This window comes from Mus caroli, unplaced genomic scaffold (genome assembly GCF_978045245.1).
Source record: "Mus caroli unplaced genomic scaffold, Mus_caroli_1 scaffold_5, whole genome shotgun sequence".
NCBI classification, from domain to species: domain Eukaryota; kingdom Metazoa; phylum Chordata; class Mammalia; order Rodentia; family Muridae; genus Mus; species Mus caroli.
In genome coordinates, this window is record NW_028227260.1 from 28,615,718 (window position 1) to 28,633,258 (window position 17,541).

General features: G+C 38.2%; 1 protein-coding gene across 2 annotated transcripts in view; it reads right to left on the reverse strand.

Annotated features, from left to right (window-relative positions):
* Col4a5 (collagen type IV alpha 5 chain) overlaps positions 1-17,541 on the reverse strand; it is a 223,851-nt gene that overhangs the window by 104,971 nt on the left and 101,339 nt on the right. The window contains exons 7-17 of one of the 2 annotated variants that reach the window (XM_021152696.3): positions 13,923-13,976; positions 13,551-13,577; positions 11,249-11,329; positions 9,402-9,464; positions 6,891-6,926; positions 6,759-6,800; positions 6,502-6,594; positions 6,011-6,064; positions 5,862-5,918; positions 4,483-4,527; positions 90-143 (exon numbers count right to left, since the gene is read on the reverse strand). In XM_021152696.3, coding sequence (XP_021008355.1) covers positions 90-143; positions 4,483-4,527; positions 5,862-5,918; positions 6,011-6,064; positions 6,502-6,594; positions 6,759-6,800; positions 6,891-6,926; positions 9,402-9,464; positions 11,249-11,329; positions 13,551-13,577; positions 13,923-13,976 — 606 coding nt within the window. Of the gene's footprint in view, positions 1-89; positions 144-4,482; positions 4,528-5,861; positions 5,919-6,010; positions 6,065-6,501; positions 6,595-6,758; positions 6,801-6,890; positions 6,927-9,401; positions 9,465-11,248; positions 11,330-13,134; positions 13,467-13,550; positions 13,578-13,922; positions 13,977-17,541 lie in introns of those variants that run through there. The other variant, XM_085837997.1, reaches the window with a different exon arrangement.

Genomic DNA, 17,541 nt, shown 5'->3' on the forward strand with positions numbered 1-17,541 from the left:
ATAATTTCACTTATAATCCAGTATCAACAGGAGCACAGATTATGGTAATAAGAATAAAACCAGACACATCTCAATGTAAAAAGTCTTACCTTTTCACCATCCCTTCCTGGTTCACCAGGGTAACCAGGATCACCAGGCAAACCCTTTAAAACAGAGGATGGGGTGATATTAGTAAACATGGCAAAGTTAGGAAGATGCCAAAAATCATGTCCTCAACACAAGTAATGAGAACATAAGCTAAAGTAGTCCATCAGTAGAAGAGAAGATACAGTCCCTGAAAATACATTTATCTGGTTTCCTACAAAGATGGTGAGAAACAACATTGAAAATGGGAACTATTTTTAGCAAGTGGTTCTGGTAAACATGGATATGAACATTCAGAAGAAGGAAACTAGATTCCTTTCTCTCCCATTGTACAAAATCCACCCCAAATAGATCAGTTACCCTAATATAAGATTTAACACTCTAAAAGTGTGAAAGCAAATATATATATATGTATATATATATATCCTTCAACATATAGGTATAAGCAAAGACATTCTGAATATGATTCCTAGAGCATAGAAAATAAGACCAAGGCCTGATGTGGTAGTTTAAATGAGAAAGCCCCTCCCCACCCATAGGCTTTGGCATTTGAATATCTGGTGCCCAGTTCCTGGTGCTGCTTTGTGGGTGGGTATCTAGGAGATGTGGCCTTACTGGAGGAAGTATGGCACTGGGAGAAAGCTCTGAGGATTCACACCCTCACAGCATTCCTAGTTTGTTCTCTCTGCTTCCTACTATCTGCTCAAGAAGTGAACGTTTTGCTTGCTATCCCGGCTGCAATACCTGCTGCTTCTCTGCCATGACAGACCACAATCCCTCTGGAACCTGAAGTCCAAACAAGCCTTTCCTTTCTAAGTTGCCTCGGTCATGGTCTTTTGGCATAGAAATTGAAAAGTAACTAAGAAAATCACCACGTGGGATTTCATGAAATTAAAAAGTTATAAATAGAAAAGGAAACTCATTCAACTGAAAGGTGGCCCATAAAATAGGATGCAATCTTTGCCTGCTCTACATAATCTGACTGAGGACTAGTGTTGAGGATGCACAAAGAGGGGTGGAAGAGGTGGGCAGCATCTTCAGGAAGAGACTGAGACCTGGGATAGGTGAGGTGCCCAAGAATCAATGGGGGAATTACTTAGCTGTGTCTCACAGCACTGGGAATATGAAGTCTGGGGAGACTGCCTCTGGAGTGATAGGGACACCAACCCACCCACAAAACTTTCAACCCAAAACTTATCCTATCTACAAGAAATACAGAGACTGCGAGTGGAGCAGAGACTGAGGGAATGGCAAAACAATAACCAGCCCAACTTGAGACCCATCCCATGGGTAAGAACCAATCCCTGACATTATTAATGATATTTTATTGTGCTTTCAGACAAGACTCTAGCATAACTGTCCTCTGAGAGGCTCTACCCACCAACTGACTTATATAGATGCAGACACCCACAGCCAAAGAGTGGATGGAGCTTGGGAACTTTTATGGAAGAGCAGAAGAATTATAGCTCCTAATGGGACAGGAACTCCACAGAATGACCAACAGAGTCAACTATCCTGGACCCTTGGGGCTCTCAGAGAATGAGCCACCAACCAAAAAAATATACATGGGCTGGACCTAGGCCTCCCTGCATATATGTAGCAGATGTGCTGCATGGTCTTCATGTGGGTCCCAAACAACTGGAGTGGGGGCTATCCCAAAAGCTGTTGTCTGTCCATGGCATATGTTCTTCTAGCTGGGCTACCTTGTCTGGTCTCAGTGGGAAAAGAAGCACCTAGCCTTGCAGATACTTTAAGTGCCAGGGTGGGGGCATATCCAAGGGTACCCCACCTGGTCAGAGGAGTAGAGGATGGGGGCATGGGGGAAGGACTGTTGGAGGGGTTGACCGACAGGTGGGCAGTGAGTAGGATATAATATGAATAAGTATAAAATAAATAAGTAAATTAATTTAAAAAATACACAAAGAATTCAAAACACTACATACCAAAAAAACAAAACAAAACAAAACAAAAAAAACAACACAATTTGAAAATGGGCTACAGAACTAAAGAGAAAGTTCTCAAAAGGAAAAAACAAAACAAAAGAACAACAACAAAACCAAACCCGTGGGGGCTGGAGAGGTCACTCAATGTTTAAGAACACTTGTTGCTCTTGCAGAGGATCTGTGATATTTCTTAGAATCCACATAGCAGTTCACAACCTTCTAGACTCCTGAGTCATCACACACACACACACACACACACACACACACACACAAAAGATGCACTCAGGCAAAACATCTATACACAGCAAATTAAACAAGCAAACAAATAAATGATAGATCTAAAATAAAAGAAAATAATAAAAAAAAAGAAAATAAACATTCAAATGGACAAATGGCAAGGAAACATCTTAGCCATTAAGGGGATTCAGTTTAAAATGACGTCAGCATTTCACCTCATCCCAGTCAGTCACTGGGAATATCAGTAACAACAAATGCTAATGCAGATGTTAGGAAAAGGAGAACTCTTCTATATTGTTGGTGGGAATGTAACGGAGTATATCAACTTTGGAAATCAGTCTTCTTCAAACACTAAAAACTAGCATATGACTCAGCTATATCCCTCCGAGGCATGTGAGATTTTGTGCCTTACTATGTGCACATACATGTTCATTGCTATTCATTCTACCCAGCTCCCCACACTAAAAAGTACACCATGTATGCAAAGCTTTAGGCAGGGATGGAGAGGCAAGATTGGAGAAGTGAGGATGTGAGTGGGAAAACACTTAACACAGACAAAGAGAATATTAAGAAACCACTTGGAAAGCAAGATATTTCCATTTGTGTGATAGCACCTTGGGATGTAACCAATTAATCCTCTGGTGTGTTTATAAAAAGATAAAGAGGTATAAGATATATTCTATTGGGGTGTGGTGAGGTATGGGGGAAGGGGATGCCTTAGCAGGCCCATGCCAAGGCATCCCTTCCCCCCCCGCCCCCACACTGAGGGACCAGCCACAAGATGGTATAGTATAGAATAGAGTTTATTTAGGGCATAGGGCGAGTTAAGAGGGTAGTAGAAGCAGTGAAAGGCAGATAGAGGGAGAGAGTAGGGAAGTAGAGGCCGGTCATGACCACATGGAAAGGAGGTGAAGGGAATGGGGAGAGGGGGGAGCAAGAGGGGGAGGCAAGAGAGCAAGAGAGAGAGGCAAGAGAGAGGGGAGAGGACAAGCAGCCCCTTTTATAGTGGGTCAAGTCTACCTGGCTGTTGCCAGGTAACTGTGGGGTGGAGCATACCTGGATGTTGCCAGGGAACTGTGGAGTGGAGTTTAGACAGAATGCTAACACTCTCAGAATGGATTCAAGACCCACTCAGCATGAGGCAGGTGGGAAGAGGGGAACACAATATCTAGTAGTATGAACCTAGCTAATAGCTTAGGTCTGAAGAGGAAGTATGCCCATGCAGAGAGTGTGTTGCTGCTGGTTAACTTAGCAGACAGGAACAAACACCTTCTAAGTACCTCAGTTTACACCCATAGACACAAGGATCCCCAGCATTAATCAGACAATCGCCTCCTAACAATGAACAATGGTGAACGCAGACATGCACAGCTGCCCAAGATACAGACTGTGGACCCAGCCATGAATCAATCAGTCATTTACTTAGACCACTCCCTCTAAGGAATATTATGGATGAGGGAGCAGGAGGTATGTTAAGAGTTCAAGGATAGGGGGAAGGGCTAATAAATGCTGTCCTCTTAATTCAACCAGCACTGGGACCATACCTGACAAGCCTTATCAAAAGTCAAGGAAGAAGGAGGACCTCATGGAGCCCCATCCTGTCTTTAGTTAGGGCCTTCTCTCTTGAGTCCATCAGTCTCCAGCACATAGCTACAAACTCAGTGTTACCAAGGATTTGGATTAATCTTTCTGAGCTATAAAACTAAATGAATATACATGAACATGAGAGAGATGGGTGTGGAGGTAGGGAGGTAAGAGGTGAGAGTGGTCAGTATGAAAGAGGTGCATATATGAAATGGTAAAAAAAGAAGAGGAAGAGGACAAGGAGAAGGAGGAAGAGGAAGAGGGGAAATTATGATGTGACAATCCAGTCTCTGTTTCTTCCACCATGCTTTTCCTGACTACTGCACGTCTTCTCTACCATGGTGGACTGTATCATTCTGTAGCCAAATAAACCCTTCCATGTTTAAGATAGTTTTGTTAGTGTCTTTACAGAAACTAGAAAAGATTCTAAACAATAATTAAAGCACACCTCATTATATCTGCCTTAAAAGTAAAGACATTCCAAATTTATATTAAGAAAAGTGATGATAATTTCCATTCATCTAAACTATTTCCAAACTTCATACTGTGTGCCCTCTGCTTTTCTATTACCACCCACAAATAGTGCAAATACTACCAATGTTTTTTGTTAAAGGAAAGGACCATTGCTACTCACTGGGATTCCTGGTTGGCCAGTCTCTCCATCTTTGCCTGGTTTACCCTGTAGGATACAAAGCAATGATGGAGTGTGAACAAAACTTTGTTAGTTTGGTAATAGGAGAGGAAAGACTATAGCAACCATTACTTCTGCCTTGAACTATATAAATTGCCACGCACTCCAGTTGAGTTAGCTTGACAGGTTGAGAGGCCTGGAAGCCACTTATGAGGCAGAGAGTTTCACGGAATCTCACCTCCTGGAGTCTGGCGTTCTCTCTAACCCATACATTAATATTCCATTCCCACATTAGTCTGGTGTATGGATCCACATGCTCTCTTTTAGTATTATCTTATTGTAAGTGCCTTTTAAGATTGAATTCTGACATAGCTAAGCCTTCACCAGTGTTCCAACGTCCTAGAAAGTCCTTGAGCAGACCATGGGCTTGGAATTCAGTAAGAATGTTGCCTATTCAGTGACATTCAGAATTGCCTCTGGTATTACACTATCACTTTGAATAAAAGCTAAGTCAATACCCTACACAGGAATTTACCATCATCTAGGAAGAAGGAAGTTTGAGACCTAAGAAGGAACCAGAATAGATACTTAGAATTATAGATAGCTGAGTTACACCCATACACATGTATTTACAATGGCCTAGGGGGAAGGTGGACTATACAATAGACTAAAATAGGAACTATGGCAAGGGCACGAAGCCCTTGACCCTGGCTTCTAAGATTAAGTGAATCTTAGGTGGAGCTCCTTTTGATCCCAGTTGTTAACAATGAATTCTATCCCAGGTGGTTCCTGTTAGACCCTCTGTGTTTATATTCCTCTGTTTTGTGTAAGAATCCAGTAACCTCTTTGTACCTTGCTGGCGTGTCACCCAAATTCCCTATTTTCTTCTGTATAAAAAGTTTGATGCTCGATTTGACAAATTACATTCAGATTCTATACAACCTCTCCTGTGTGCATCTGTCTGTCATTCCATCCGAGGCTTTGCCCACCAGCCCCAGAGACCCATTCCACGCAGACAAAGGGATCCAGAGGGTCTGTGGCAATAAATAAACTTTTAAAGTGCTCTTTTTAAATTAATTAAGTAATTAATTAATTTTTGATTTTTTGGCTTTTTGAGACAGGGTTTCTCCATGGAGCCCTGGCTGTTCTGTAAATCAAGCGAGCCCTGAAATCATAGATATCATCCTGCCTCTGCCTCCTGAGTTCTGAGATCAAAGTGCACCACAAATGCTTGGCTGAATAGACACTTTACATGACGGGTATTATTATAAGTTATACCTGTAGTGACATTTTCAGGCAATGCCATTAGGAACTAAAAAGAGATCTTGCACATGAACATATTTAGGCTTCTTATAAACACTACTGATGGTCATAACACTTACCCTTTTGCCTGCCTCTCCTGGCTCACCCTTTTCACCTTTCACACCACCAGGACGTCCCTACAAAAATCAATATTCACATTAGTTCATGAGATATTGTCTATAGCTATCAGTTCACATTAAATGATGCTAAAGAGTCTTAGAATACTTACGGGAGGACCAGGTATTCCTGGAGGTCCAGGAGGCCCTCTATCACCAGGGACTCCCTATGCAGTTATGGAGAAAAATGAAAGCACATTAGTACTAGAATATGTTTTCTCCCTATCCTGGAAATGATCACAAAACATGTTCAAGAATGTGAACTTTAAGTTCATCTAGTATTAACAGCAGAATGACATTCTGACAAGTTTATTTTTTAAAAAATCTAATTATCTGAAGTCTTTGTTATTGAAAGAATACCCTCATTTAATAATACATGTCTATATATAGTGCCTTTTATAAGAGCAAGGTCTTTCAGTTTTAAATTTTTCATATTTTTAAAAAAAATTGATTAAAGGAGCTAGAGTTGACAAAAATGACCATATTAAGAATGTGCAAGGTGACATCTCAATATACCTACATATTGTGAAATGATTACCCCAATCAAGCTAATTAACATATCTATAGCACAGTCTTTATCCAATTCCCCTCCCTGAGGGCTCACCTGATCTCCTTTCTGAAATTCTATGTCAATTGGTCTTTTCTGTTCGCTGATCTGCCCAGGTGGACCAGGTGGGCCCTGAAGACCTTGTTCACCCTATTTACACAACAAAGATACAGTGATATTTCATAATCTCCTACAAGTAACAATGTTATAGGTAAACTATGTCCATCATAAGAAACAGGGGAAGGAACAAGACAGTCCAGGTGCATGTGAAAGGAGAGGCATGAAGGCTGGATGACCAACTTTTGATTACTCACTTTTTCACCTTTGGGTCCCTGGAAATTTAAGCCCATATTCCCCTGGGGAGAGAAGTTTCCATTTAAAGTCTCAATAACAATCAGAAAACCTAATCCACAGGAAACAAATGATGTGAACAGAAAGAACATTACCTTTGGTCCTGGTGGGCCTGGTGGGCCAGGAGGTCCCTTAGAAGACATAGAAAGGAGGAAAAAAAAACATTTTAGTACGATGTTTCTTTAAAACTATTTGTTTTTTTTTTTTTTTTAATGTGACAACTCAAAAGGATCTTCAAACTCTTTTTAATTCTGGGGATATAGCTCAGAGATAAAACAGCTGTGTACTAAAGTGAGGTACCAAGCCAATCCTATTTTTCCCCTCATGATTGTGTTTTCGTTAGAGGCACAGTTCAATTGATTAAAACAACCTAGACAAATGTAGAAAAGTCAGTGACAGGATGAGAATTGACAGGAGTAGAAAGCTAGGATCGATATATGAGAGGGGAGATAGCACAAGTCCCAAAACCAAAGAACTTAACTTCAGTGAACATGGTTTTATCAGAATTATGGGAAACAATGAAGTTGATTTTTTTTAAAGCACATGCTCAATTTGAAGCCCACTTTATTGTATGAAGTTGTATATGTGTTTCTGATCATGTCTCAGGACATGAAAAATTAAGTAGGGTTTTCTTGGTTACCCTCCATAACTATATGATAAGACCCAATTGTTGAACCCTCCCACTTTAGCTGCAGGATACAGAGAAGTCAATCGCAAACACATAAGGAAACTTTCTCCCTTGTGGCCAGATTTCTCAGTGCCACCTGGTAAAATGAAGAGTGCTGGGAGAGAAAACACATGAGTGTGTCAACCAGTGCTGGGTCCTGCATACTGCAATACTTACCTACCAGATAAGATGTGCCTACTGGTACAATGGTGGCCTGACTGTTATTGGATATCTAATCATTTTCTGATTGACATTCTAGAGGAATGTCAAACCTCATATTGCAACCCTGGTCAAAAGTCCATAGTTCAGGAGGTCTTGGACCCAATGATAGAACATTATTGCAATTTTACTAAACACTCATGTTTGTCTACATGCCTTTTAGTTATTTATTTTTATACCCATGGACTTGGGTTGTTTTGAACTTTGATTAGAAACACTCCTTTTTGTAACAGGGCATAGTCAATGGGAGCCATGCATAACTAGTCAAAGTGCTGAGAATAAGAGACTGGGTGTTCAGCCCTAAACTGGACATATCTATCAACTCTCCTGCCCAAGGCTTGGGAGAAGAGAAAGTAGAAAGACTTGGAAATGAGAAGTAGTGCTGTAAACAGTTGCCTTCTAGACATGACATGACTATTGCACTCTTGAAGTCACAGAAACTGGGGTTACCTACATTAGAAAGTCACAAGATCATGTCAGCTAAAATCTCAGCATAGATAGTATAGATGACCTCCAGGCCCCTCTTCTCACTGAGGAGCTAACAGCAGTTGACAGCTGCTAGGGAAGGGGCAATCGCCCTCTACTGAGGATGTGGCCACTTTCAGGATTCCCAGGCTCCCGTGGATGGCCTCACTCCCATTTTCAAACGGACAGCAATAACTAGACTTTGGGGGTTACCTTTTAAAAGCATGAAGCTGGGGGGGGGGAATGTTGACAGGCATGTGGGGAGAGTTAGAGGTGAGCAACAGGAGAGAAAATGGTCATATTTTATTGTGTATATGTATGAAATTCTTATGAATAAGGAAAATAGTTTTAAAATATTAAATAGGCATTTGCCTGCCTATGTATAGTGCTTTTAATATCAGTATTCTCTTTTTACTTTCATATCATACCTCAGTGTCATTTCTAAGACGTTGCTTCCTCTGTTAAATACAGGTTAATTGAAGGAATGTTCAGAAGTGTGGAGGGAATCAGTTAATTAGTTTACAAGGGTCAAAGAAATTCAGGGTTTAATAACAGACCCAGATAACAACAATACTGTAACAACAGAATTATGAAAAGGTGCCATGGCCCAGAATCCCCTGATTGCACCACGTTTCCAATTAAATCAAACTAATGGGGGAGGGTAGTGGTTAAGCCTTTCCTAAGGACTTTCAGTAGGCTCTTCTGGAATGTAGCATACATTATTTCCCCTATTGAAGAGTAAGAACCAACAGTCACAAACAAAAGTGCATTATCCATAAAATCATAATGAAAATATGAAAATTGTCACTGAAATACATAGCATATAGGACACAGAAAGGCATATAAAAATTACTTTGATGGGAATACAATTTTGTTGTCTTTTTAAGAGGATGGCAGCAAAGGTCTAACTCCAATGTTGACTACAATGAAATCTAAGTATTACAGTAGTATTTATCATCTTTATATTTCCTGCACTGGACAGAACAGAGCCTCATATGTGCTCAGCAAGCATTCTACCTTAGCTATATGTCCAGCTCCCATTGCATGTATTTATTTTTATGTGTGTGGTTTTTCACCTGTATGAATATATAGGGGCTTTGCTTGTTTAGATTCCTTGCCATATCAGAGTCAGTGTTAAATAACAAAATTAAAGACATGGATATTGAAATTAAGTTAACTTTCAAGTAATATAGTCAGTAATTATATCCATGAATCAGAATTCAAAGGAGAAAAAAATTCAATTACAGAAACTTACCATTAAACCTGGTGGTCCTGGAGGACCACTTGGCCCTGATATACCCTTGGGACCAGGTGGACCCTGTTATAAATGGAGTAAAGAAAAGTATGTTAGAATGTTGGGCTTCTGCTCTAAGTTAAACAAGTGCTGTCTTCATGATCACAGTGGGACAGGTTAAATGTTACATTCCTTAACAAAAGGAGGAGATGGACAGAGCCATCCCAGCTGATTTTATATTTAGGCCTTAGTCATACAAAGCCTTAGATTTCATGGATGATCTAGGGTCAGAGACTGGGAAGCCTAGAGAAAGGGAGAGCTACCTACGTGGCTTCAGGAAAGCCCTGCTACATCCTGGGTAAAGACTTTCCAGCGTGGCTTTTAGATCACTTGCACTCCTCTTAGTAACTTATTGTCAATTCTAAGTAAGTCTAATAAACTCACTGGTTCTCAGGGTGATAGATATCGCTTAGTCACCTCCCCCCCCCGGAAAAATCCTCAAAAACAGAGAAATCATTAATTCTATTTTCTCATGTTGTTAAGAAAGGAAACCAGTAAACAATATATTTTAAAGACTATATTTTAATAAATTTTAACGAGAAAAAAAGTATGAAAAACAAAAAAACTAAACTCAACCCTTTACCTCATCATATAAAGAAATAAATGTAAAAGTTAAGTTATTTTCATAAGTCTATAACCCTGCAATATTATCAGGGCTTAAAAATTGTACAATTAGAAGGGCTAAGTAGCTTAAAGGTAACTCAATAAGAGAGATGGGGTACAGCTTTCAGCAAGGTTATGTTCTACAATGATAGACAAAAACATGATAAATACATAATGAAAAAAGAAAAAAAAAATGAACCACAGCAAAACAATACGAATGAACCTTAACAAGCCAAGGAAAAGAGATGCATTACAGCAGATTACATGACTATCACATACTATAAAGGAAAGCTGATACAGTTGAGGGAATAAACTTTCAACAGTTTGCTCAGGCTCCTAGTTATATATTGAGGCAATCAAGAAGGCTGTGGCTTCCAGGTAACATTGTATTGATTCAAAATTATTTGTAACATTCTGTTGGGTTTGGTAGTGTTCCTAGGTGTTCATTTTGTGTTATCTCAGCATATATTCTGCATATGCTCTGTTATACTTTATCTTAAATATTCATTAAAAATTATCTGTATGATTAAGGAGAATATTTGAATGAACTTAAGAGATTATGACTAGTAATGTCAGGTAAAGAATAAAAAGTGAACAAATGAAAAAAATCTCCAAAATTGTATCTTTGTGATCAAACAGTAAAACCTCCTGATTTGTATTTTTGATAAAGGGGTTGATTTCCATAAACTATAATGGACTTCCTCATCTATAAATACTCAAAAGCCATTACTGTCTCTGTATATTATCTATAAACTAACACAATCTTTTTGTAAGATTACATTTGATGTTTACCATGCATAAATTGTATTCCTTCAACCTTCAGTGTCTGCTCAGATATCATGCATAATTGATACTGTTATAAATGACAATTTTAATATCTTAAAAGAGAGATCGATGATTTTTATTTGTTAAAAAACATTTATGGTCAACCCTACTGCTACCTATAGCACAAGAAGAATGTTGGAAGTTATTTTTGATGCAAACTTCTGTTGCCACATACACAAATACCCACAGACACTGGATACATGGATAAAAGAAAACAAATAAGCCTTTTACTTTAAAATAGAAGGAATGCATTGAGACCTTAAGAACTTCAGATGATAATTTGTATAACTAAAACAGCAACAGTGAGTATAGAAGGTTCAGGACTCATATGATCCTATGTTTTAATCATGTAATAAAGAAAAATTTCCCTATACTCTTACTTGTATTCCAGGAGAACCTGGGAATCCTTGATTACCCTTTGGTCCTGGCAGTGGTGACATGATTATACTGCCTGGTTCCCCCTAAAAGAAACCAACAGTGTAAGTTATAATCATTATTATACATGAGAAACAGCGAGAAGGTAAAAAGACAGTCTGAGAGTTCATTTTAGTACATAAATAAGTGAAAGACTGAGCACACCAGTAATTTCATGAACAAATTTACCTTTGAAAAGTCAATTAAGAAGTATCCATGGTATAGCAACATACAGTAGAATTATTAGGAGTTTGTGGCACTTTTAGTTATTCATTAATTAGAAATATGCATTAGATATAAAGTGTTTGTGGAGCATTGTGTTAGGCTCTGGACACTTAGTAATAAAGAAGTAGAGCCTCTTTTCTCCTGAGGCTAAAAACATAATGGAGAAATATAAAATATAACAAGTAAACAAGACAGTAGTGTGTTCTGTTGCAGTCTATAAAGTAAAGCAAAATGGCATAGTGAGTGATAAATAAGTAATAAAAATAGTTAACTAGGCAGTCATATTAGAGTAATGTGAAAAGAGTATGTAACTCTCAGCTCAAAGAATAAGCATAATTTCCCACAAATGACTAAAAGCTGCACTGGCTCACTGGTAGAGTGCTTATCTAGCATGCATGAAAGTCTGTGATAAAAAAAAATAATAGAAAATTTAAATTCTCAAATGAGCTAAATTCAGACCAGTGAGACTAGTCATCAAAGGAAAAATGTCTTAAGATAAGGCTGTTGCTACAATGACCCGCATGACAAGATATGCACATGGGTAAGTGGCATTGATGTTATAGAGGTGTCCAACTGCTCTGTGATTTGTTTTAAGGCACACTTCCCAGGATAAACTCTTGACTGGTAGTGTAAGTCTGACCACGAACACATTGCTAGGAAGCTCATTGGCTCCAGGGTGTATATCTAGGACCATAGTATCAAATTTCCCTCTAAATTCCTATCGCTCTACTCATTAGATCTTATCAGTTCAACCTTTAGATCCAATGAGAGAAATGTCTTTGTGTGTTTGACAATGTTTGAGTGCATAACTGATCAAAGTATAGAGAATGACTGTCATGGGTATTTTGTTAAGTGGTATGCTCAGTCATAATGGAGACATTCATATCACACTCCTTCTTCCAAGATTTAGGGAACTTAATGGAAAGGGAGGGGTGTAGAAAATTTATAAGTGCCAGACGTTAAGAAGGACTGGGGCAACATAGTGTGTTCTGGACATAATGTAATTCACAGTGGTTGTAGTTGCTTGCACACGAATAATTAGGTCATCATTGCAGCATTGAGGGAGGTGGGCTTTATAAGACTCCATCCACTAGATGAGAGAAGTTAGTGACAACAGATGGCATCTGGGTGAAGGAGAGTCCAATTCCTTTAAGGGTACGGCTCTTGACAGGATGATCATGCTTCAGTGGGGGGGACTTAAACCCATGAGAATATGGACAGCACAAACTGAACTCAATGGGCTATGAAAAAGAGAGGACTTGGAATATGGGAGAGTGGAGATAGACCCGGAAGAGTTGGGGCTAGGCATAATTCAAAATATGATGAATGTACATGTTTCTAAGAATTAATAAATATATATAATTTAAAAGTTATGTAGTATATAATGACACAAAAATATATATGTTGTATTCATATATATAGTTTATTCATTATCATATGAATATATATATAGTGAATACACTATATATACACATACATAAGTCTTGGAGATATTTGAGCATAGATTTTTAAGGAGGGTGTTGAACTCATAAATCTTGAACTCAGAAAAAAAATCCATTTGAAGTTTTCAATGTAGATGGCTAGTAACTACATAATCAATAAATACCTTGAGCATTATTAATATTACCAGGCATAGAAGAGCAGGAAGAGTCAGGTTTGTGCCTTAATGGCTGCTGGATAGAACAGAATGAACTTGTACTGAAGAATGAAGGTCTATCAGATGCAGAAGAAATGCTAGGAGACTAGAGTGTTACAGAAAGCAAGGATAAAGAAGAGACAATCATCTAGAGATATTCAGCAGTCAGCCCTATCAAAATACAATCAGATAAAGCCTGAAGGTATTTAGAAAAGAGAGATTTGAGCACAATGCACACTTCTTTTTCAAGAATTACATTATATAAGATTGCATAGTATACTGCTTAAACAATATACTCTCCATATGTATACATTTGGAGACTGAACGTATAGTAATATTCTACTGCAGTTGTAGACATTCTACATATTTTATTCACACTGCTTATCTTCTTAGCATGTGATGCTTACCTTCATACCTGGGATCCCAGGAGGTCCCTATTATTAAAAGAAAGAAGGAAGTTTTGTGCAAATTTGACAGGTATAAACAAAAAATATGATGTACATATGACTATAACATAAAAGAGAACAAAATGAATAAACTTTTATAGGGTCACTTCAGAATATTTTATATTATAGGATTTTATAGGTAAAATTTATATTAGCCATCACAGAATCCTTGGCTTTAATCTGCAGGAAGTCTTTTTGTCAGTTAATCTTTGAAATTCTCTAGTTTGCTACTTTAAATATGTAATGCTGTTCCATTGGAGTAAACTCTGTATTCACACTTTTTCTCTTCTGTTACTTCTTGAATTCATTTTAATCCTGAAATGTAGAACTTACTGGAGGACCTTGTAAACCAGGAAAGCCTGGACTGCCTGGAAATCCACGTTCTCCCTGGGAGTTAAAAAGGAAGAGTATAGAGAAAAAAGAAACAGTGAAAATTTGTACGACAAACACACACCAGATCACCAAAATGTCATTAGCCTCCACTTTCCAATAACTTCAGAATCAACTATCTGTGGCAATTCAACCTACCAAGCCAAACACTTTTATTCGTACTCATCTACCCCAACCAAATCTAAAGAGAAAACAGTACTACTGTCATATTCTTTTGAAAAATCTATTTTGAGACCATCACACCACAGATTTCCAATAATCATCACATTTAATTGTTAATGATTTGCTGCAAGTTCCTGATCAGGTACTGTACAAATTCTTATTACAAACTTACCACTTCACTTTCCTCTTATTGTAAACTATTTCAAATTATTTTTGCAAAATGTAAAAGATGGCAAGGAATAAAGCTAGTAATAGCACCAAGAAGACAGTAACAACAGTTCTAGAAATTGCAGGCCATTAGATTTCTTAGGTACCCAATCTTTTTCATTCACTATTGTAAAGTAGGAAAATAGACATTTGGTTTGGAAAACAAGTTAAAATTGAGATAGAAGAACATTAAGTCAAATTCTTTCCAAATGCCTATGTATGCTATAGCAATTTTAGAAACAAACATGTCAGAGGCTTAAAAGGGCAAAATTACTACCCCTCTGTGATTTTGAATCACTATGCAATGGCCTTCTCTGCATCACCTTTTATAGATGGACAAAGTAGGTCCAATGAATCTAGAGACTGCCATACCCAGGGATCCATCCCATAATCATCCTCCAAACGCTGACACCATTGCATACACTGGCAAGATTTTGCTGAAAGGACCCTGATATAGCTGTCTCTTATGAGACTATGCCGGGTCCTAGCAAACACAGAAGTGGATGCTCACAGTCAGCTATTGGATGGATCACAGGGCCCCCAATGGAGAAGCTAGAGAAAGTATCCAAGGAGCTGGGGGGATCTGCAACCCTATAGGTGGAACAACAATATGAACTAACCAATACCCCCAGAGCTCTTGACTCTAGCTGCATATGTATCAAAAGATGGCCTAGTCGGCCATCAGTGGAAAGAGAGGCCCATTGGTCTTGCAAACTTTATATGCCCCAGTACAGGGGAATGCCAGGGCCAAGAAGTGGGAGTGGGTGGGTGGGGGAGTGGGTGGGTGGGGGAGTGGGTGGGTGGGGGAGTTTGTTGGGGAGAGTATAGGGGACTTTTGGGATAGCACTGGAAATGTAAATGAAGAAAATACCTAATAAAAAAAAACTAGGTCCAATGACATTAAAAAAGAAGCCATACATTGTGGATGCAACATTAGGATTCAAATTTTACATACCTAGTGAGAAGGGTAAGAAAAGTCTAACCAGGCACCATGTACAATAAAATTACTTAATTCATATAAAACTTATTACATAAATGATGCCCTAAAACATAAATTAATTGTTCGATATATGAAAAGGCCACTTTGTGAAAAAAAAGTCTCTTTCACCATAAATATATCTGGATGTGCATTTGCTTTCCTTATTTAAAACTGTGAATACTAGTTTTCTTGTTGCAAAAGGTATGCTGGCAAAACACACATGCATGCATACATACCAAACACACACACACACACACACACACACACACACACACACACACAGAGAGAGAGAGAGAGAGAGAGAGAGAGAGAGAGAGATACACACACACACACACACACACACAAGAAAAGGAACAAAGTAAAACATATCTATGCCACCAGAATAGGAACAAAATAGTTCACTTTCTTATGAAATGTGTTATACAAACAAATTTCCTATTGGTCCAACCATCAAAGACTGTCAGCTAGAATGAAGAACATAAATAAATTTCTCAATTCCAGATATTTGCCTTAAAAATCTACACATTATAGGGTTGCAGACCCCTTTAGCTCCTTGGGTACTTTCTCTAGCTCCTTCATTAGGGGCCCTGTGTTCCATCCAATAGATGACTGTGAGCATCCACTTCTGTATTTGTCAGACATTGGCATAGACTCACAAGAGATAACTATATCAGGGTCCTGTCAGCAAAATCTTGCTGGCATATGCAATAGTGTCTGGGTTTGGTGGTTGTATATGGGATGGATCCCCAGGTATGGCAGTCTCTGGATGGTCTTTCCTTCTGTCTCAGCTCCAAACTTTGTCTCTGTAACTCCTTCCATGGGTATTTTGTTTCCCATTCTAAGAAGGAGCAAAGTATGCACACTTTGGTCTTCCTTCTTCTTGAGTTTCATGTGTTTTGCAAATTGTATCTTGGATATTCTAAGTTTCTGGGCTAATATCCACTTTTCAGTGAGTGCATATCATATGTGTTCTTTTGTGATTGGGTTACCTCACTCAGGATAATATCCTCCAGATACATCCATTTCACTAAGAATTTCATGAATTCATTGTTTTTAATAGCTGAGTAGTACTCCATTCTGTAAATGTTTCACTAACCAGTACTCCCCAGAGCTGTGTCTCTAGTTGAATATGTAGCAGAGGAAGGCCTAGACTCCCATCAATGGGAGGATAGGCCTTTGGTATTGCAAAGATCATATGCCCCAGTACAAGGGAATGCCAGGGCCAGGAAGTAGGAGTGGGTGGGTTGGGGAGCAGGGTGGGGGGAGGGTATGAGGGCTTTGGGGATAGCATTTGAAATATAAATGAAGAAAATATCTAATAAAAATGTAAAAAAATCTACACATTAAAAAATTATAATTGTTGCGACAAACATGGTGCACATTTAGTTCCCAGAACTTGGGAGATAGAGGCCAGTGAATTTTTGTGAGTCTGAGGCTAGCCAGAGCTTCATATTGGGACTCTGTGTTAAGAAAAAAATTATTATTGTTGGCAAAGGTTACAGAGACCTGAGAAATACTGGGTCTAAAAGTAATGTGTTGAATTTATGTATGTTTTTAGAATCTCAGAAAACATGTTCATTGTATTGCAGGAAGTTAACTAAAATGTATACCCTAATGTAAAAATCTGGGATATGACATTAATTTTAAAATATAGTATAGATCTGGTTTTGTAGAATCTTATGCACAAAACATAAAATGCTAAAAGGATAAACATAAAGTAATGGTGCATTTACTTAAGAAATGAAAAAAAAAAAACCAAGAAGTAAAAAAAAATCAAATGATATAAAATATCATTTTACAATAAGAACATTTTTCTCATTATGTATTACTATGTCTTAATGTTAAATTGTTGACTCCAAACAATAAAAGTACCATTATCTAAAGCTTTGGGGTTTTTAAATTGTTAAGTGCACCATTTTTGTTGATGAAAAACTTGTATTTTTCACAGTGACAGTTAAGGAAGTTAAAAAAATAAAGCATGAATTGAATCACTGAGATGGTTCAGTAGATAAAGGTGTCTGTTGCCAAAGTGTAGACAATCTGAATTTGATACCCATAGTCCACAAGGTAGAAAGAGCTAAGCACCCACAAGCTGTCCTCTGAACCCCATGTGTGCTCAGTGGCATACATCAGTTTCTTCCTCTACGGCATCAATAACATACAACAATTTTTTTTTAGCTTAAAACATAAAGTGTTCAAAAATTTAAATAGCAC